This window comes from Vulpes vulpes, unplaced genomic scaffold (genome assembly GCF_048418805.1).
Source record: "Vulpes vulpes isolate BD-2025 unplaced genomic scaffold, VulVul3 u000000659, whole genome shotgun sequence".
In the NCBI taxonomy this organism is placed as follows: Eukaryota; Metazoa; Chordata; class Mammalia; order Carnivora; family Canidae; genus Vulpes; species Vulpes vulpes.
In genome coordinates this window covers 243,148-265,591 of record NW_027325797.1, presented here as the reverse complement: position 1 = coordinate 265,591, position 22,444 = coordinate 243,148, and the positions used below count along the sequence as shown (strand labels likewise).

General features: G+C 40.8%; 1 protein-coding gene across 1 annotated transcript; it reads left to right on the top strand.

Moving 5' to 3' along the window:
* The first annotated feature begins 991 nt into the window (after positions 1–991).
* On the top strand, positions 992–17,925 carry MS4A7 (membrane spanning 4-domains A7). The gene is given in 8 exon segments (XM_026018610.2): positions 992–1,368; positions 5,180–5,339; positions 9,682–9,816; positions 11,266–11,322; positions 13,049–13,255; positions 16,666–16,767; positions 17,743–17,792; positions 17,794–17,925. Coding segments are annotated over 8 exon segments (945 nt in total). The 5' UTR covers positions 992–1,168; the 3' UTR covers positions 17,828–17,925.
* The last annotated feature ends 4,519 nt before the right edge of the window (positions 17,926–22,444 follow it).

The window sequence follows — 22,444 nt, the reverse complement described above, 5'->3', positions numbered from 1 at the left end:
GGCCATGGGGATGAAGATGATGACAAAATGACAGACTGTGGCCCCTATGCACACCTGGACCCAGCTGCCACCAGGACTTGGATTCTAGTCCTACTTCTTCTGCTGACGTGATGAGTGATCTGTGTTAGACTCTTTCAGTACTGTCACCTCATTTGGAGAATAGACTATTGGACTAAAATTCTCTCCAAGCATTTTATGAGTTTCTTAAACACCCCCGGCTTAGATTTGCTCCTTTCTCAGGGAAGCATCTTCAGGAAATTGATAAAGTATGGAGCATATTATGCTGCCAGCTATTGCTATAGGCCATACTTCCCTGAGCCACCTGAGCAGAGGCTGTTCTCCAAGCAGTTTTAAAGGTGTGTTAAGGTGGCAACAATGTCTCCTCAACACGCTGTACTTCCCACCATGCGAGCTGTCATGCAGCCCAGATGGCTCTGCTTCAGACCCTCTTTCATTGCATCCTTCCCCAAATGTGCCTGGACTTCCCTGAGCACAGAGTCCTTAGGAAGATATGAGGCCAGAGAAGAAGAAGAGGCCAAGAGAAGAAAGAGCTACCCAAAGCAGTGACAGTTGGGCAGCAAGTCCACATAGGTTGCTTTCAGTTTGCCAAGAGCCTGGGAAATGGAAAAATAAATAAATTTTCCCAAATCCAAAATGAACATTATTGCTATCCCTAGTTACTGAGCGCCTGTTCTTTGTAAGCTCTTTGCTTCCTTGCTCTTTAGTTGTCCCAACAGCCAACAGTGGGAGCATTATTACTCATCCCTCTTAGTAGACAGAAAATTCGGGCTAAGCTTAACCAGTTGACTTGCCTAGAGGAATGGGGGAAATGAATTGCACCTGGGATCATGCAAGTCACTAGTCTCCACAAGCTCCTTATTCTTGTGCATTACTTGTATTCTGTGTCAGTTTCCAGACCTTGAAACTTAGAAAGAGGAAGCAGAGGTACTTCCCCCGCGTAGATGTAAGTGCAGCGAAGCTCATGTCTTGTGTGATCACAACTACTTCTCTGAGAAAGGGGCAGGAAGGCTCTGGGGGAAATGAATTCTAACGAGGATCATGTAAGTCACTGGTCTTCACAAGCTCTTTATTCTTGTGCATTACTTGCATTCTGTGCCAGCTTCCAGAACTTGAAATTTAGAAAGGGGAAGCCAAGATCAATTCATGCATGGATGTAAGCACAGCAGAGCTCATGTCTTGTGTAATCATGACTACTGACCTGAGAAAGGGGCGGGAAGTCTCAGAGGCTGGAGAGCAGAGGAGCAAGGTCATTCTGGCAGGAAGGGCCAGTAGGAAGTTCTGGCTGAGAGTTCCCCAACAGAGAGCTGGCCGACCCGCTACCACTCACAGGACTGGGCTGCAAAACAGGTAGGCGTCTTGGTTGGGAAGCTGAATTTTGGGGGGAGATGACTGTTCTTGGAATAGCCAGCCAGGAATCAGATTCTTATTCTATCTTTCTTCTGAGCACCTGCCTGGCCAATGAGGCAATTCCCTGCTCTGTTCATGGTGTACCCACTGTTAAAACAAGAGAACTGAGTGAAACAATCCTTAGGTTTCCTCTAAGATTTGAGGTGATGATTTTCTACAATTCTCTGCACAGAATGTGCTCTCAGAAAATACTGTGCGATTAGACTGGATCCTGCATTAGGACCCATTGTTCCATTCGACTTCTGTCATATAAAAAATTGCTGCATGCAGAGCAATTGTCCTCTAAGCTATGATTTGTCCCCAAAGTGGAGGTTTTAGAACTGTCTGGAAAAGTTGTGGGCCATCCTAAGTTTGCCTCTGCTTGATGGATGTGGAGGGACCAAGCATCCCTCTCAGACTGTGGAGTCTGGGCATGATGGCATCAGCCTGGAGTCTTCCAGTGGAACCATAAAGAACGCTGGCCCTGCAGGATTCCTTCTAAAAAGTAGCACTATGTATGTCGTAGCCTTAAACTGCATAAATCCACTTCTAAATGTTACTCTACGGAGAACTGAATAGTACATCCTCATCCTGGGCAACCATCCCCACAATTGAACTCCAGAACTTTTCCTTCCACAGACGACTGAAGCTCCACGCCCATTAAGCACTAACTCCACACTTTCCTCTCCTCCTGGTAGCCATCGTTCTTTCTGTCCTGATGAAATTTTGAGCTCTCCAGGTGCCTTCCAGAGTGCAAACATACAGTATTTGGCCTTTTGTGACTGGTTTTTGTGACTGGTCCAGAACTGTGATGCCTTCAGCTTTGTCTTCTTTTTTAAATATTACTTTGGCTATTTGGGGTCTTTTGTGGCTCCAAAAATATTAGAATCATTTGTTACAGGTAGCTCTGTGAAAAATGCTGTTAGAATTTTGATAGAGATTGGATTAAATGTGGAAATTGCTTTGGGTAACATAGACATTTTAATAGTATTTTTTTCTTCCAATCCATGAGCATGGGATGCATTTCCATTTTTTTGTGTGTGTTATCTTCAATGTCTTTCACTAGTGTGGTATAGTTTTCAGAGTACAGATTTTTTACTCCTTTTTTTGGTTAGGTTTATTCTTAGGTATCTTACAGGTTTTGGTGCAGTGGTAAAGGGGATCAATTCCTTGATTTCTCTTTCTGCTGTTTCATTATTAGTATATAGAAATCCAACAGATTTCTGTATGTTGATTTTGTATCCTGCTACTTTACTGAATTTGTGTATCAGTTCTAGGAAATTTTTGGCGGACTTTCAGACTTTTATATAGAGTATCGTGTCATCTGCAAATAGTAAAAGTTAGACTTCTTCCTTGTTGATTTGGATGCCTTTTATTTCTTTTTATTGTCTGATGGTTGTGGCAGAGACTTTCAGTCCTATGTTAAATAACAATGGTGATAGTGGACAGCCCTGTTGTGTTCCTAACCACAGAGGAAAATCTAAGCCTCACTTTCCTATCTATAGATTTCAAGTAAAAATAGCACCTTTTTTTGAGAGTCCCTGTGTAGACTAAACGAGATTCTACACAAAACTCTTACTTGAGTGCCAGACTCACAGTGGGAGCTGAGTAAATGTTAGCAATTATTGTCATTTTACTGTTTGATTTTGAAACTCAGAATCTCTCCAAACCTGACGCTTTTGTGCTAGAATGCTGATTGATGGCCTTTTGCCCCTGCTCTACTTCAAAGGATGCAGTGTCAACACTATTCCCCTCCTTGTTCATGTTACTGTAACTATTCTTATGTTCAGATTCTAAAATCCTCCCAATGAAAATGAACTCCTTAGACAAGGAAACTATATTTTTAATAAATTTTCAAATAAGGTACTTGATGCCCAGAGGGCATGAGAAATGACCAGGGCATGGATCTAGGAGTGGGGTACAGGTCACCAACGTTTTATTGAGTATTATGGAACACCTGATAAAGATCACATGGACACAGCAAAAGACACTCATCTAGACACAGCAAAAGACACTCATCTAAATCACCTCATTCAAATCCTCACAAGAGTCCTTCATGACAACATTATTATCCCTTTTTTATGCATAATGAAACTGAGGATAAATGAAGGGAAATAACATGCCTGTGGCCAACTAATACATATCTGAGCTGGAATTCCAATGAACTTTAGATATAACCAATATTTATTGAGAGTATATCATACCTCCCGCTCTATGTTGAACCCATTATATGCATCATCTCATCACTTCCTTACCATGAACTTATGAAGTGGCTAAAACAACTTGCTTACGGTGAGTTTAGTAATAGCTGGTGAGTATAGAATATGAGCACAGGACTGGACATATGTTCAGACGTGTAACTTGATGCTGAGGCATTGGACTTCTAGATCAATGTCCCATCTTCCTCACCAGTAATGAGATTGTGGATGCCAGGTCTAATCTTTATATGTTTATACTCCATCCAAGAGAGCTTGGACATTGAGGGGAAGGATCAGGGAACAGAACTGAGGCACCATCAGATTATCACAGACCTTTATACAAACTATGGCCTTCAAGAGGGAAAATGTTGTGCTGACAACAGATCTAAGGAGAATCCTAGTGGCTGGACTCTGCTGCTCACACCACAAAGGCTCAGCAACACTGTTGAGATGGTGAGCAGCAGATGATGGGCCCCTTGAGTCTACATTGGAACTCCCAATGTTAGGAAAGAAGAAGGAAAGATGAGATAATTACCGTGGTATTGAGACAACTCTCACAAGCTTCTGAGCCAGATGGATTTGGTCAGACAGTTTTGCAAATACCAGATAATAATAATTATATTTGCTACCATGTATTAAACACTTTCAATGTACCAGGCTAAGCACTTGTGTATTTCATATAATGAAAATCACTTGAACTTATAGTCCTGAGTTTCTAATGAAAAAATGGAGTTAATAACACCTAAGTTGTTATAAATATTGGAGCTACTATGGCCCTAGTGCCTGGAATTTAGCAGGATTTATTTATTTATTTATTTATTTATTTATTTATTTATTTATCTATAAAGAATTTATCCATTCATGAGAGACACAGAGAGAGAGAGAGAGGCAGGGACACAGGCAGAGGGAGAAGCAGGCTCCATGCAGGGAGCCCGACACAGGACTCCATCCTGGGTCTCCAGGATCACACTCGGGCTGAAAGCCGCGTTAAACCACTGAGCCACCCAGGCTGTCCTAGCAGGATTTAAATAAATGTTCATATAACAATTATTGAGCTAACATAGGCAAGGGGGTCATTCTTTGTGGGATGAGAGCAATACAAGAAAGAGATGTGAACTGGGATTAATCACCATCTTAATGGAAAGAAAACAAGACTATGATGGAAGACTGAGCAATATAGTTACAGCATAAAAGTACAATATTGGGACCTGTGGTACAGGGATGCACCGCAAGTGGAGCAGAGGTACACAGGTACACAAGGGAGGCTGGAAGCAGGGATTGTTGGAAGGACAGTGACATGGATACTCTCAAGGCTGCAAGGCAAGTTCTATGTGAATTGTTCACCTCTCCATTGTGGGACTCCTCAAAATGTTTACAGTTTTCTCCCAGTGACATGCTTTCTGCCCACAGTGAATGGACCCAAGCATGCTGGCCTTCCAATGTGTCCACTGCTTCCCACATTCACCTTTGTTCCTAAAGGACAGGTCACCCCTTAGACAATGGAGAAAACCTTAAATGGCTTCACATCTTCAAGTCGAACTTCGGGTCCTAACTGAGTTCACTGCCTCTTCCAGCATCGTCAGCACCATGCTATCACAGCTGAAGACCAAGGGAATCTGTGACTCTTCTACTCCAAATGGAATTATTGTCCTCAAAAGAGAGAAACCTAGACACGGCTATGAAAAAGAAGGTAATCCACAGAACAATCTGCGGAAAGAAGCTACAGTCCTTGGAGTAAGTGACTGTCATTATAAGGTGGACACTGGGGAAAATACTAGGAATGTCCTCAGACTACAGATCTGCAGTGGATCTGGGAAAGTTCTTTCTTTCTTTCTTTCTTTCTTTCTTTCTTTCTTTCTTTCTTCCTTCCTTCCTTCCTTCCTTCCTTCCTTCCTTCCTTTCTTTCTTTCTTTCTTCTTTCTTTCTTTCTTTCTTTCTTTCTTTCTTTCTTTCTTTCTTTCTTTCTTTCTTCTTTCTTTCTTTCTTTCTTTCTTTCTTTCTTTCTTTCTTTCTTTCTTTCTTTCCTTCTTTTTTTCCCTTCTATCTGACTCCAGCCTCTTTGGGACATGAAATGGGGCTTTAAGGGAAGACTCTACCCTCCTCAGGCTTTTCTGTAAACTAAAACCACTAGGTGTCCACTTAAATCTACACAAGGAAGTCTCCTGTAATTTGTTTTTAATATAATAGATTTTAGATATAACCACGTGATTTTACTCAATAGGATTAAATTAGATCTTTCTATTTTGAGCTCATTTCTTAACCATTTTGAGATGAGACAATCTGGACTAACTTCATTGAACATTTTCTCCTTCTTTGCCTAACTGCAATGCATCAAAGCATTCACAGTCATAATCCTTCATATCTAGGACTTTAATTCCCACATGGCTCTGACTATCCCCTTTTAAGACCTAACTCCTATTCCTTTCCAACTTTGGAAACCTGTCTAGTTGTGGTCTCTGGAATTCAGGGCCAGTGAACAGTATGATCCTCTTTATTTCCCAATTTGTTTCTCAAAGGTCTCTTTATTGGTTGTGCAGACAGAAACCCAGCTCCCAGGGGCACTTTGTCCACTGTGCCCCTCACTTCTGGGCAAGGAAGTGAAAGTAGTGTCTCCTTTGTTTCTCGTGGACACTTCCAAATCAATCTCCTCCTCTCAATCTCTAAAAGGTCCTACTTCAGAATCTCATGTCACCCAACTAAGTAATTCACTCCGATTTTTTTTTAAAAAATGTATTTGAAAAATTCTTGAGTACTGGAAAAATTATTACCTCAAGTAATTTAAACAGTCATGAACTTCAAAAGGTTCTGTTAGATAATTCTAATATTAGGAATAATTGAGAATTGATAGGAGAATTAAAATGTCAGAAGACCGTTTAATTTAAAAATCTAAAAATGATCCATGTTTTAGAAAACAGCATTAAATGATGTACTGGCAAATTTTGAAAAGTGATCATTCTTAGAAAAATCATTTGATGAATATGTTGCTTGAAAATAAAACCAATTAATGTTTCTCATCCTCCTGTCATTTACCAATACTCACTCCTTAATTTACTTCTTCCAACAGTAGGTTCCGTACAGACTTGCCCTGCTCCCTACAACCTAGCCTAGGTGTGGCCTAGAATCACAAACACATTTCACTGTGTGCTTCGGCAACCAATAAGGGATTCTGTGAATACACTCATTCATTCATACATTCAGCTGTCATTTTTGAGCACTTTCAGTGTGCCAGCTACTATTTTACACACTTGGGATAATAGGTCAATGATAAGGTTAAAAGAAAAAAAAAAGAAACAGAGCTCTATTCTCCAAGTCCTCTTGCTATACAGAGGAACTCTGGGTCATTGCCACTTTTATTACTCCCCTGAAACTCCCAATGCTTCTTCCTTCTCCATTAATTTCCTTGCTTCCTAAAATACTGAGAAAATTGAGGCAATCTGGAGAGAATGTCCACAAGCTGCTACACGTCTGCAATTACATCTGTGCCATATATTTTCCTTTTCCTCCCCATTACCAACAAGATGGCCATCTTCTAATTGAAGATTATAACCTTCCCTTTTGTGCAGTAGATCCCATTCCTTATTACTTGTTCCATTAACTCGCTATTCTCCCTGCACATTATTTTTATCAGTTCCATGAGCAGAGAATCTTATTGTGACTTCTCCCGTCTTGAGAACTAAAGAGTAGAAACAAATTATTATGACTTCACGTGCCCTTCAGCTACTGCCTCACTGGCTACTTGCCTTTCCAGCAACACTCCTTTAAGGGACAGGAAGTCAATGTTTCCAGTTTCTCTTGAATAATACTCTCTCTTGAATCACATCCAATGGCATTTGTCCCCTTTGCTCCACATTAGTAGCCCAATTTCTGAATCTCTGTTGTTTATGGTCTTGAACTAATAGAAGTGTTTAATGCAGCTGACTACTCTCTCCTACTTGAAACATTTTAATCACTTGGATTTGTGGACTCTACATCCTTCTGGTTGTCCCCCTTCTCTCCTGGCTGCTCCTCTTATACTCTTTTGTTTTTTCTATGTATTTCCCAGATCCTATATTTGGAGTGTTCGACAGCTTAGTCATTGATCCTATTTTGCTTCTGCTGCAATGGTGATCCCATCCAGTCATATAGTTTTAAATATTATCTTCCCTAATGACTTGGAGGGAAAAAAAAGACTATACCCCTTACCTGGCTCTCCTCTTATATATCCAACAGCCTATGTACATTTCCACTTGGTTGTCTTCTACATATTTCTCCCCTAATCTGCCCCAGACTGAAATCCTCATCTTTGTCCCCAAACCTACCCCTCATACAACATTTCCCAGCTCAGATCAATGTCAATTCCATCATTTCAGATGCTCAAACCAAAACCTTTGGACACAACCTTCATTCCTATGTTTTATAATCCACATTTAAAGTGTTAGCAAATCCTACATGTTTAATCTTCATTGTGCATCTAGAACCCAACTACTACTTACTATCTCCACTGTCAACATGTTCTTTCAAGTCAACACCATCTCACTTGTGAATTACTGCAACACCCTTTTTATTGGTCTCCCTGCTATGTTTCCTTATAATCTTATCATCTATTCTCAATGCAGCAGTAGAATGATCTCTTAAAAATACAAATTGCATCATGTAATCTCTTTGCTCAAAATTATCCACTTTGCTTCCTTTTTCACTCAGAATGAAAGGTAACATGGAATGCCTGGGTGGCTCAGCGGTTTGGTGCCTGCCTTCAGCCCAGGGCGTGACCCCGGGGTCCCGGGATGGAGTCCCACATCAGGCTCCCTGCAGGAAACCTAATTCTCCCTCTGCCTGTGTCTCTGCCTCTCTCTCTCTTTCTGTGCCTCTCATAAATAAATAAATAAAATCTTAAAAAAAAAATGAATGAAAGGCAACATTGGTAAAATAGCCTACAAAGCCTTACAATGGTTTGTACCACACCCTCAGTACTTCTCGGATCACATTTCCTACTACTTTGCTCTTAACTCATTCCATACTTTCCAAGGAACATATCTTTAAAGGACATAATAATGACTAGTGGCAGTGACTTTCACTTGCTTCATTTCCCTGGTGCTAGCCCACAATAGCTATTTAATAAGTATCAGTTGTATGAATGGCTGAATTCTCTTGGCTTTAGGTTATTTCTCCCATGTTTCTATCATCTTTGAATTGCATGTGCATTAAACAGCAGATTTGAGTGTGGGTTCTAGATCAAAGCAACAGGGCTAAATCCTAGATTTTCCACTTATTATTTATGTGGGTTTGTACAAACTATTTTAACTCTTGGTGCCCCATATTTCTTATCCATAAAAGATGAGTTGAATAATCAGAGTTTAGAAAGTGTTCAACAAATATAGAGTATTATTATTATCACTGGTGATCATGAAAATAGTAATTATTATTAAAATCCAATTATGATGAACATAAGATGAACTATGGCACTAGAGACTTTCTACTCTATTTTATTTCAACTGAAATTGAGTCCTTTTATTAACTCTCTTGATAAGTTTGCTTTCTACATCCATCCAACTGGGCTACTGTCCAGAAAAATTTTCCTCCATTTGCTTTTCCTAGAACAACAAAAACAAAAAATTGTTCACTATATTTTTCAAAATAAAGTCAAAATGCACATATCATCGCTCCCTGACTTCTTAGTTTAATAATCCTATCAGAAAAGGAGCGGTTAGTTATTCATGACTTTCTCTTAAAGAATGCCTTCTGGCTCCTTCTAACACATTTTATTTTCCTTTTAATTTGATTTAATTAATTTATTTTTTATTAGAGATAGATTGATTACAAAAAAGTGTAGCAGGGGAAGCAGGAGAGGGAGAGAGAGAATCTAAGCAGGCTCCACACCCAGCATGGGGCTTGATCTTACAACTTTGAGATCATGACCTGAGTTGAAATCAAGAGTCAGATGCTTAACTGACTGAGCCACGCAGGCACCCGTTTTTTTTCCTTTTTAATATGATAAATTATAACATATTTTATACTCTATAAACACAATGTACATTCAAACAATCACTTTCATCTGTTCAAAGAATGTTCCTAGAATTTTCTTTCTTGTCTCTTGTAGATTATCCAGATCCTGTGTTGCCTGTTGATTTCAAGTTTGGGGGCCATTTTGGTTTCTGGTCCCTACTCTTCCCACGTCAAGCCAACAATTTCCACCATTTTGATGTCTGGGTACCCATTTGTAGGAGCTCTATGTGTGAGTAGAGTGGGTTCTCCAAGAAAGAACATGCTTTTTAACACTAAGTAGGTGCTAAATGACTCCCAAGAGGTAGGGAGAGAGGAGAAGGCAGCCAAGCCTCTGACTTTCCCTCTGTCATTAAGTTCCTATGTCACAGTTCTTCAACTCAAGAAGAGCACCAGAGGGGCCTAATCCCTCCTCCTGTGTCACCATCCCAGGGAGTGGCTGGTTGGGGCAGGCGGCAAGAGGGTAATACAGAGGGCATACTAGTACAGCATTTCTTCCCTGGCCTCACAGCCTACCACTGGAAAAATGGAAGAGTTTTCACTTTTTTTCTGCCTTTGATAAGGCCATTGGATTTCCTCCAGTTTAAGAACAATCAAGTAGAGAGTGAAAAGGTCATTTTTAAAATAGAATGAGCACCACTGGTAGATGCCATAGGTTTGCAGAGAATTAAACTGGCAATGGTATAACTCGTGGGAAGCAAGGACACTAATGTGTTTAGAGGAATCTTGAGAACTTAGAAAACTTTTTGCTGCTTTTTATCTAAATACTCATGGAGAAGCGCCTAGTAGATCATTTTCTTTGGAGATAGCCAGGGCCTAGTCATGCCTCTCACTGAGGGCCACTTATTTGTCCAAGTAGTATCCTGTAGAAAGGAGAAAGAGGTGCATGTTCTGGGCAGATGGATTCTACCGAAGCACCACGTCTACATGCACAAAGCCTTTGTGCAAACACAAACTGCGGTGACGTAAGGAAGCCCTGTCTCCAGAGCATAACTTGTCCTCCTATCTCTACCTGGTCAGTAACTGTGGTTCCCACATTCCCTTGTGAAAGGAAGAAATGGCCACTCTGGACCTCCCCTTGTGACTACCCAACCCCCAAAGGCACAAGCTTAGCCAATGCTTTAGCATCTCAGAACATTCTCCCTCCACAAGCTGGATCCTTAACAGCACTGGACTCAACTACTGACTTCTGGGGCTTCAGGATGAAGGGATCTTCACATCTGTCCCTGTACTTCCTACCTTCCTCAGCAGCCAGTCTAACTCAGGCCCCTACAGCAATGCTTGAAGCTCACATTTCTGTAGCTTGTGCCATCAGAGCCCCTTTCCTAAGTGCCTCTGTTGGCCGCTCCCATCATCCTACCGCTTCAAGTCCTTGGTCTTTCTCTTCCCACCTTGTAACTGAGCCCTGCTCTCCATTCATGTGCACCTCCTCTCCAGGCCGCCTCAGCTCATGGTGATTTTTGCTAACATAAATCCAGATCCACTGTGTATCGGCCCAGACTTCAGAGTCAACATAAGCATCCAGAGAGTGGAACTCAGGCCTCTCTACCAGTATGGACCCACGCCATTCCTAGGCTATCTCTCTAAAAGTTTTACATTATTTCTTGATTGATGGATAATAATATGGTGGCCACATTTCCACAAGACAACTGAACTGATTATTTCTCTCTTTTCTGAGCAGTTTGCCATTACGGGATCCCTCTCCATTATTTCTGGGAAAAAGTCAACTAAACCCTTTGTAAGTATGAGAGTTATCAAATCTCAGCTCATTGGGAAAAAAAGGAACTTCAGAGTTAGCCTCGTTCAAAGTTTCCATTTGACAACTTAAGGAAATAGGGCTCCAAGCTGGGGAGAGAGCCCAAGTTCTCACTGCTGGTCTACTGGCAGAATGGGATGTAAACATCAAATTATCTGCCTTCTAGACCAGTGCTCTTCTCCTACACAATGTACTCCTGGGTCATATTCCAAGCTTAGAGCAGATTTACCTTAGTTGCTTAAACAGTAGAAATTTTTAAAATATACCATGGAGTCTTTATAGTTTGTTATCTTGGTCCTAAATATAGTAAACAACCATCTCAGATAGAACCTAGAGATCTTTTTCTGGAAAAACCTGTCTCATAATGAGTCAATTTCCCTAAATGGCAAGGGCAGAGGCACAGGGATGTAGGCTTAGATTCTGTAGATCTAAGGAATTATCAGACTGTGGCCAATTTCCTGACAAAAGTCACAAATATGTGGTTGGGGCCTTTGATCCTCTCCATAAAAACACTCTCCTTTCCCCTGTCACAAGCTCACAAAGATGACTTAGGGAAAAGCCACATCCTGACTCAGGAAGGTCCAGGGTCTAGTTAGCTATGGATGAGGGTACTTAATATGGGACACGTTCCTGATACTTGAAGTTAGAATATAAACCTAAGAACCAGTGGACAGAATTTTGAAGAGTTCATCCCACTGGATGGAGTCAGAATTCTGGACTTGGAACCAGGAAACCTACACTCTTGTCCAAGCTCTATCACTGACCAATTTGTGTGCTTAAAAAATTCCTTCCTTCTCTCAGCTTCAGCTTTCTCATTTATAAAATGTGGAAGAGGAACATGTGGATCTCACAGGTGGTTTCCCAAGTGTCCTGAGTACCCTAAAAAGGAAAACAATACTTGGGGTGACCTGGCACAATGTGGGCTCTACACATAGGACACAAGAAAATACGTGGGCTCCACGGCTCACATGGCAGCCCTGGGCAATGGCACTGCCCAATCTTTCTGCTCTTCCTTCAGTAACTCAGCACTTGAAGCCACAGAGCTACCAAGCCCAGGGAGAAGGGGGCAGAGCAACCATCCTCCCAACACATGGCATCCTACAGTGATATTCAAATAGGAAAGAGTATGTGTGGAGAACCTGTCACAGAGTCTAGGACATCAGCGTCTTTACATAGGAAACATATTCTGTGAGAACCCTTTACCCCAAAATGTAGAATGTGACCCAGCATGCGGCACATTGGCACATGTGGTTCTCAGGCTTGATCCACCTATAGATAGATGTTCCAGCTCCTCCAGTTTTCTCTCTTAAGGAAAGAAAAGCCATAGATTGGTCTAGGCCCTCTGAGAAGGTCTTAAAGTGAAAGAATTATTCTAGGGCTGTGGAGGAAGTCAAGGAATATGCTGGTAGTGGCTTGAGCAGTGCCACGTCTGTCTTCAGTGCTGCCAAGAGTCAAGGATCTAGAAGCCCTATGCTGAAGAAGGAATTGTTTGTGCATTCTCTCACTCAACAGACATTTATGAATTATATCAGGTGACTAGATAGTGAAGTGGGATACAGAGGTGAATAAAGCAGTCTGTGCTACCGGAGTATGCGGATTAGAGGGCAAACAGGCTCAAGGAAGCACCATTGCGGTGCGATGGATGGAGGGATAGCAGCACCACTTGCTGCTTCTGCCATGAGATCCCCATGCAGAACTTCTTTTTCAGGCCATGAGCAGCCTGATCTCAAACGTGGTGAGTTCTCTCGCCGCTGGAGCAGGCCTCTTCCTCCTTGCTGATGGCCTGGTAGCCCTGGGGACTGTCTCTCAACGCTGTGACTCAGAAAGGGAATATCTATCCTCTCTGCCTTATTCGATGTACTATTATGCAATATATGAATTCAAGGAATGTCTCCTGGCTAGCGTCAGTCTGACGGTAAGTAGTTTCAAACTCAATATCCTGTCATATGAAATCTCAGCTTCTCTTATTTGCATAATCTCTGGTTTTTCAGCAGTTTGTACTTTCTTGATCTGAATCCTGGAAGCAGACATAAAAAAAAAAAAAAAATGTGGTTGAATGAGTCCTGTCAGCAGATTGCAAAATACAGGGGATGAATTGTGCCAAGTCAAAATAGGAAATCAAGAAGGGCTGTGGGTTCTAGATATTTCTCCTCTGGTAAGAGAAATAAGCAAAAATAAACTACTTGGACTACATCCAAAATAAAAAGCTTCTGCACAGCAAAGAAAACATTAATAAAGAGAAAAAGCAATATACTAAATCCGATAAGATATTTGCAAATGACGTATCCTATAAGGGTTAATATCCAAAATATATAAGAACTTATACAACTCAACACTGAAAAAACAAATAACCCAATTAAAAATGGGCAGAAGACATTAACAGTTATTTTTCCAAAGAAGACATACAGATGGCTGACAGACATGTGAATAGATGTTCAACATCTCTTATCATCACGGAAATGAAATTCAAAACCACAATGAGGTATCACCTCATACCTGTCAGGATGGCTAGTATCAAAAACACAAGAAACAACAAATGTTGGTAAGGATGTGGGGTAAAGAGGACAACATGCACTATTGGTAGGAATGTAAATTGGTGCATTTCCAGTCATTATGGAAAACAGTATGAGGGCTCCTCAGAAAATTAAAAATAGAAATACCATATGATCCAATAATTCCACTACTGGGTATTGACTCAAAGAAGACAAAAACACTCGTTTGAAAAGAAATACGCACCCTTGTGCTTATTGCAGCATTATTTACAATAGCCAAGCTATGGAAGCAACTGAGGAGTCCATTCACAGATGAATGGATAAAGAGGAGGTGGTCAGCAGTCTTTCTTACATTAAAAAAATTCCATTTTCAATTGGTTTAGCTCTCAGGGCGCCCCCCTTTGTTGAGCAAGCATTTTCCTCCTCACAGGCATAAATATCCCTCCTTATTTGAATTTGATTTGGGATTGATGTAGCCACATTAAGTTAGCTATAGAACTTGGACTTTAAGCCCAAACACATAATTATTGCACTTTGGCCGAACAGGTCTGGCAGAGGGAGAAGGGGATGGGAGACTGCCCAATAGATTCCACTCCTAGCATAAATGCCAGCATCTCTGGGTAGCATTTTCTTGCTACTTCCCCCCCACCACCACCACCACCCACATGGATGGTCATCACTTGTTCATGATAAAAATCCTGACTTAGTCAATCCTCTCTATACAGTCTCTTAATTTTAAAACCACAAACTGGGGATCCCTGGGTGGCGCAGTGGTTTAGCGCCTGCCTTTGGCCCAGGGCGTGATCCTGGAGACCTGGGATCGAATCCCACGTCGGGCTCCCTGTATATGGAGCCTGCTTCTCCATCTGCCTGTGTCTCTGCCTCTCTCTCTCTCTCTCTCTCTCTCTCTCTCTCTGTGACTATCATAAATAAATAAAAATTAAAAAAATAAAAAAATAAAAAAAATAAAACCACAAACTTTGGCCTTTTAAGAAGAAAAATAATTCTTCCCTTGTGACTCCTCCAACAGGAGCCAGGGAGACAAATATAATATCTCTTATTCCCTTCTCACGGATCCCAGAAAATGCGTGCAAGTTTCCAGACTCACAGCCTCCTGTGAGTCTGCCTATGTGACCCAGAGTTTGTCAAAAGCAATCCCTTTGATCTTGGAGCTCATGGAAGTGGAAGGGAACAGAATGTTAGAAACTCTGTGTCAGGAAGCCCAGGAGCTAGCATAACCCTAGTGCAGGGCAGACATCAGGCAAAACCATGAGGGTGAAGGAAACAGCCTCCCTGTTGGGACACTGAGGGTTTAACTCCATGAAAACTACTATCAATACATTAAACTGCCTCTTGCTTTCAGACAACCAGAGAACTTCCTGCAAAATCAGATAAATCACATAGGACTGACCCCAAAAGCCCACTCTTTCTTTATCAATACAAAGATAACTTAAGTAAAGTAACACATAAAAACATTTTAAATATCTATCTGAAGTTGAAGAAGGAAGGATGGGAGGATGGAAACAAGGAAAAACTCAAGGAAGAAAGGCGTCTTATGTTCCAGGAGCTAAGAAGGATCCTTCAGCCAGGTAACCAAACAAGAGCTAAGACCAGAAAACCAGAGAAATCTGGATGGGAACACAGGTGTTTCAAGCTGGGTTATGACATTTTAATGCCCATGACAAATCTGAAGTTTTTTAGCCCCCCATTGAGCGCCCTGCAAAAACATTAGAAGCAGAGATTGAATGTTTATCCTATTAATGAAAACAAGACAAGGAAAACTCTGCCCAACATCTCACGAAGCTTTAAGAAACTCCACCCTAAAAGTTTCTGGGATGAATTCATCTCACCAAACCATGTGCACATATAGACAGTATCCAATTCTGAAATTACATATAAAATATAGGAATCTCAAAATACAAGGATTAATTTAAAATTTGTTCTTGGGTCTGTGGAACCCCTGAGATTCTATCAGAATCAAACCTAAAAAAAAAAAAAAAAAAAGAATCAAACCTAAAATTTCCATCTAAGGAGTCATCCATAAACCCAATCCATGTTAAAAAATTCTCTCCTCCCCCCCCACCATGTACTGACATCATCTGAGAATAAAGGTATTTTGAAAAACATTAAGAAAAAATGGAGAACAGCAGCAAACAGAACAAATATGAAAGTTAGTTGCTCAAGAAATGGAGGTTATATACTAATCTCGAAGACTATAATAAAAATATTTTTAAATGATATAAAAAAGGAATTAAAACCAAAATGAAAGAACATGACAGTAAGAAAAAAGAACAAGTAGATTTGAGAAAGAACTATACAGTATGACTAGAAATGCAAAGCATAATCTTTGAAATTAAAAGTTTAGCAGATCAGTTAAATAGCAGATTCAACATATCCAAAGAAATAGTGAGATGAAACTTACGTCTGTTTAATCATCCAGAGCACAACACATTACAATAGAAATCTGAAAATCTTAGTGACAGGTTAACAGACAGGGAGGGCGCAGTGAACATGTAATGTGAGCTCTGAGAGAATGGCCAGGGCAGGGGGAAGCATGCGAAGAGAAATAACTGGCAAAATTTCAGAATTTAAAAAAATTCATGAGATTTCAGATTGAAGGCATGAATGGAGACTGTTTCCGGATAAATAAGAACTCCACGCTAGAAACATCATAACAGTAAAAATGACTGGAGATGAAGGCAGGGTTACTCCCCGGCTCTAAGACAGAGCTCTTGCTGCTTATTCCCTCTTCTGTCCACTGCCAGGACTCAGCCTTCGCCTCCCAGTCTCCTCTCTCCAGTCAGGCCCCAACCATCCCTGGCTTGATTCACAGGGGCTGCTGGTGGTGATGCTCATCTTCACTGTGCTGGAGCTCCTGATGGCTGCATATGCTTCTACTCTTTGGTGGAAAGAGGTGCACTCCAACAACCCTGGGGTGAGTACTCTGACATGTCACCTGGCATCTGCTGGGTCCCAACTTTGAGCTATAATGATCCCGGTGTCAGATAGAGGACTCAACTATGGGTCAAGAGGTTCATGTAGAAGGTGACTTTCGTAGTGATGAGAGAGTTCTAGGAATGGGTTTCTTCATGGTGACACTGGCATCCGGGTACCTTCTGGCCAGCAGGCCAGTTAGAGAATTGCTTAATATGGAGTTGAAATGGCTTTAGAAATCCTGCCCCAGGACTGGGTGTTTAAAGTTTAGTGGCTTAGTTGGCTTAGTGGCTTAGTTGGTTTAGTGTTTGCCTTTGACTCAGGTCATGATCTCAGAGTCTTGGGATCAAGCCCCAAGTCAGGCTCCCTGCTGAGCAGGGAGTCTGCTCCTCCAACCCTCCACTTGTGCTTCTCTCAAATCAATAAATAAAATCTTAAAAAAAAAAAAAAAAGAGATCACTTCCCCCAATCCCTTATAAAAGAACCAAGGCTTGCATAAAGTCACATGGAGAATGAATGACGCAAACAGGCTGAGAATGAAAGCTTGCATCTCCTCCCTCTTCTCACAGATGCAGCCACCTGCCTCCCTGGAGTCTCCATGGCCCCATTCCCTTGCTAATGTGATAAGATCTTACTGGGGCATCTCTGATATGTTTGTTTTTCTGCTTTCTTCCTTACCTCCTCTTAGGGCATGACTTTACAATTTAAAGATCCTTGCCTTTCTTCTAAAAGCCGTAATTTATTTTTTGAAGGAAGTAAATGATTGAATAAATTATGATTCAGTTATGGTCTTAGTAAATGGTAGCATGATCAGCAGATTAAAGAATGAAATTTGTTTGAACTATTGATGCAATCATACATTTTGGTAAAGGCTACTACTGTACCACATATGGGGGGAATGCAATCTAAAATATGGGTCAAAGAAAGCCTCCCAAATCAGACTTTAATAACTACTAATACACTTTCTTTTTTCTAGAGTGCATTTTCCTTGCCTCTGTCACTAGGTCATATCCAACAGGCCAAAAAGCTCTTCCAGGTCATGGATAGGAGTAACACCTTAGAAGAAAAAGGAGGAGAAATCCAGAGCTTCTGGCAAAGCGTGATTAGACTTTCCTGAAATTCCAACGACTTAGACATCAAAATAAACTTTTAGAAAACAGCTTTTGTTTTGCACTTGCTCAGTGTAATTTCATTGCTCTTGAAAATAATCTCTCAAAATCCTGAGTGGGTAAACTGAACAGAAAGTGATTCATCTACTCCATTACTAAAGAGAGAAAATGTGCACTCCTGTGTGTGTGTGAAGAGGCCGAGTCATGTGGCTATGCAGGCTCCACTCCTGTATTATTTTCACACTCATAGTGCTAAACATTAGATATTAGGGACTGCAAGAACTTTTAAATTAAAAGTACTTTAAAAATATATGGTTCCAGGACAGCCTCGGTGGCTCAGCCGTTTAGCACCACCTTGGGCCCAGGGGGTGAACCCGGAGACCTGGGATCCAGTCCCACATCGGGCTCCCTGCATGGAGTCTGCTTCTTCCTCTGCCTGCGTCTCCGCCTCTCTCCCTCTCTCTTTCTCTCTCTCTCTGTTTCTCATGAATAAATAAATAAAATCTTAAAAAAATACATGGCTCCATTTCTGCCAATTGAAGTCAATTTCTGTCAAATGAATGTGGCTCTATATTGTCTCATTTAATGACTTTATTCTGAAATATCTGGCTTTAAAGATTATAATTTAGAACAATGCTCTTCTCCATCTGAGTCCTAGACCAAATAAGAAATCATCCATATGGAAAGAATATCCACTTTATTACTGTACTGAGGTAAACAACACGACCTACCCAATAAAGAGGGTCTCAATATTGTCCCCTGGGTCTAAATTTTGGGTCCTGCCCCAAGGGGAGGATGCTACAAAATGCACACATATGTTTTCCAAATGACATATACGGAAATGGTCATAGAAGTAATATACATAGTTGCCTCCAAAAGGAAACTATCCAAATGACTATAAACAATAAAAGAGAGAAATAAAAATAGTGGTGCGTTCACACAATGGAGTTCTAACCAGTAATACAGTCTGAGTGGACAGACCATAATTACATGCAGCCATATAGATAAATCCCACAAATACAATGTTTGTGGGGAAAAGGCCATGTACAAAAGAGTACATATGATATGATTTTATGTGTATAAAGTTTAAACACAAGCTAAACCAAGAGAGTTTAGAAGCAGGATAGCGGTTACCATTGGGGAGGAGGGTGTTACTGGAAGGGAATCCACACAGTCTATGGGCTTGATCTGGATGCTGGTGTTGTACATATATGACTTGTGTTCTCTTGTTTTTATGCTATAATTGAATAAAAACTTTTTTAAAAAGTTACTTTTGACCCCTTGGCCCGTCTAGTTATTAAGCCATCCTTCACTTCTCCATAGTCCAATCCCTTTGAAATATCATCTTCCAAAAACCATGGAGTCTCTTTGGTGCTTCTATTTTTTTCACACACCCCATCCAGTCTATCATTAAAACCTACTAGTTCTAACTTCAAAAAATATTCAGTCTGATTATTTGTCATCATCTCACAAGTACTCTGGCTCATAATCTCCCATTGGCATTACTGCAGTGGGCAATCAACTGGGCACCCCCACCACTTGGTCTATTTTCCATTTGGCAGACGTAGATTTTTTTTCCCCCATCCAAAATCAGACCATGTCATTCCTCTGCTTCAACCCATTTTCTTTCATTCCTAATAAAGGCCGTAGTCCCTAAATGTCCTTATGGGGACCTGAACTCTCATTTCTGTGCTCGCTTCGGCAGCACATATGCTAAAACTGGAACTCGCATTTCTGCTCTGACCTTCTGACTACTCGTCCTCGTTCCCTCTACCCCAGTCCGACAGGCCTTTTGCTATTACTTGACATATACTTTCTTTAGAAATTGTACACTGGCAGTCCCTCCACCTTGAACACTCTTCCTGTAATTTTTTTCTATTGTTTCTTCTTTTACTTCTTTTGGGTCTTTCTTCAAATCTTTTAATTGCAATAAAATTTCCCCCACCAGTCTACATAAAATTATGGGCCTCTCTCCTGTTCACTTGTTATTTTTTTTCCCCAAAGCACTTACTACCTTCTGATACACTATGTATTTTATTTGTTCATTAATTGTATGTCTACCCTTACTAGTCTGTAAGCTAGGGCACTCACTCACGGCTCTCTGCTGAGGTTTTCAGCTCTCCTTGTATGTTTTCAAATGCTATTTATGTGTATGTATTAATATTTTACACTGAGGGGTGCAGAGCCTTAGAGAGTCCTTCCTATTCTGTAAACCAAGCAATGCAATAAAATAATCCAGATCTATTTTTTTATTTGTTTGTTTCTCTGTTAATAGGAAGGCTCTTCAGAATATTTGGAGAGTTGTATTTAGAATTATCTGGAATAATATTCCAAACTGATAGTAGACGCCAGTAAGGACAATGCATATTTCATTTGCAACTCCCCTCTGTTCCCCCTAACCTGGTTGTCTTTCATAAATGATATGACCAGCCACTCAGTTTTTAAAGTCAGAAATTTGGGAGTCATTTTTGACTCCTTCTTTTGCCTTCATATATTCACTTTGGGACTCCAATTAGGCAAGAACCACTAGCAGTAAGGTCAAATACATTCACAGGAAGAAGAGTGAATGGTTCCAACCAAGTCCAAGCAGACCTTGCAGATGTTGAACATACGTACTAGAATTCTGGGTTCTATCAGCGTTTTAGAAATAATTGCAGCTTCCCTAAAAGGAAACTCAAAATGGCCGAGCCACACACACTCAAATCCTTATCACAAACTCTCCATCCTTCCTTCCATCTTAACCAACAGGGGTGAAAGATTCTCTCCGGTGGCCTGATGTAAGCAGTCATATTGAGAAAGCAAGGAACTGAGGGCATTGAGCTGGAGAACCCCAGGGCTGAGTCATACAACCACAAGGAAATAAATTCTGTCAATAACCTGACTGTGCTTGGAAGTGGGTTTTCCCCACTTGAGTCTCTAGATGGAAATACAGGCTGTCTAATACCTCGATTGTAGTCCTCCACGTGAGACCCTGAACAGAGGCAACCGACTAGGCCATGACTCAACTCCAAAAATTGTAAGACAATAAAGGTGTGTTATTTGGAGCCATTAAATTTATGGTAGTTCATAGCAATAAAACTAACAACTCACTAACTAGTATGGTTGCCTTGAAAATGGAAGAGGGAAGCCAAGCTCAAATTTTGGCTTTCACCCTTACCAGCAGTAATGTTGGGCCCCAGTTTCCTCTTCTTTAAAATGAATATGATAATAAAGCCTACCTGCCAAGATTGTTGGGAGAGTGACACAGTAGCACATGCAGAAGGATGAATTTAATGAGGGAGTAATAAATATCGCACTTTATGAAAAGCGGTATTGGCACATGCTAAGTGTTACCGTCAAATGCTAAGAGTGGTCTTCTGCAGGTGAAAAGCAAGGAGAATGCCACTTCCACCCAAAGGATACCACCCTGCCCGTAACTGTCATTTCACTTCTCCAAGGAACAGCCTCATTCCTACTTTCTGGTGTGAGTCTGGGGGTTAAATTAGAGCACCCACAGGTTCTGCATGTAAGTCAGAAACAGGAGGTAGGGCTGAGGCTGACAACTATAACCTAGTTGAAATAATAAGATGAGATGTGTTTATGAAATAACCAAGGTGGGGCAGCCCGGGTGGCCCAGCGGTTTAGCGCCACCTTCAGCCCAGGGCCTGACCCTGGAAACCTGGGATCGAGTCCCACGTCAGGCTCCCTGCATGGAGCCTGCTTCTCCCTCTGCCTGTGTCTCTGCCTCTCTCTCTGTGTGTGTGTGTGTGTGTGTGTGTCTCTCATGAATAAATAAATACAATCTTTAAAAAAAAACAAGGCAGATAAAATTTTAAGTGTCTCCTACTTAATATTAGTTTTCCTTCCTAAAAATCAGGTGTTCTGCATGAAGACAGTTCTTTTCCATCATTTTAAAAGAAAAAAAATCATATGGTATTAGTCGATCCACACTCCTGTCCAATTTCCCAAAATGTAAGTAAAATAACCATGTGTGAATAGTAAATTAACAGGTTATAAAAACGCTTAAACTACTGTAATTCCTTGATTGCCAAATCATCACAATGGTTAGTAACAAATAGATGCCTTTTTTTTTTTTTTCAGTGCATGGGTGCAGGCTGAGTCAGCACCATCCTGGGTGCACTTCCTCTTTGTTGAGACGGTACGCTTCTCAGAATTTCTCCACATGATTCTGATGATCTATCAATTCTGCTTACAATTTAAATACAGACTTGTCCCACACTTTTCATTGTTTAAAATGTTGCCTTGCACTTTGGGTACATAAATTAAAATTTACTTGAATAAATGTTGGTAGAAAAATGTTGTATTGAGAAATATGTATCCTCTCTGAAGTTTGGATGTGAAACACAGAGTCATTCTTTCAGAAAAAATAAAATTAGCAGAGAACACAGTCTGCAATTATTTCTTTATATCAGTGGTTCTCAACCTGAAATGATTTTGCCCCTTACTCCCACAGGACATTTGGCAATGTATGGAGGCAATTTTGCTTGTCACAACTGGGAACATGTACTAGCATCTAATGAGAAGAGGCCAGAGACACCGCTAAATATCCTACAATGCACAGAACAACTC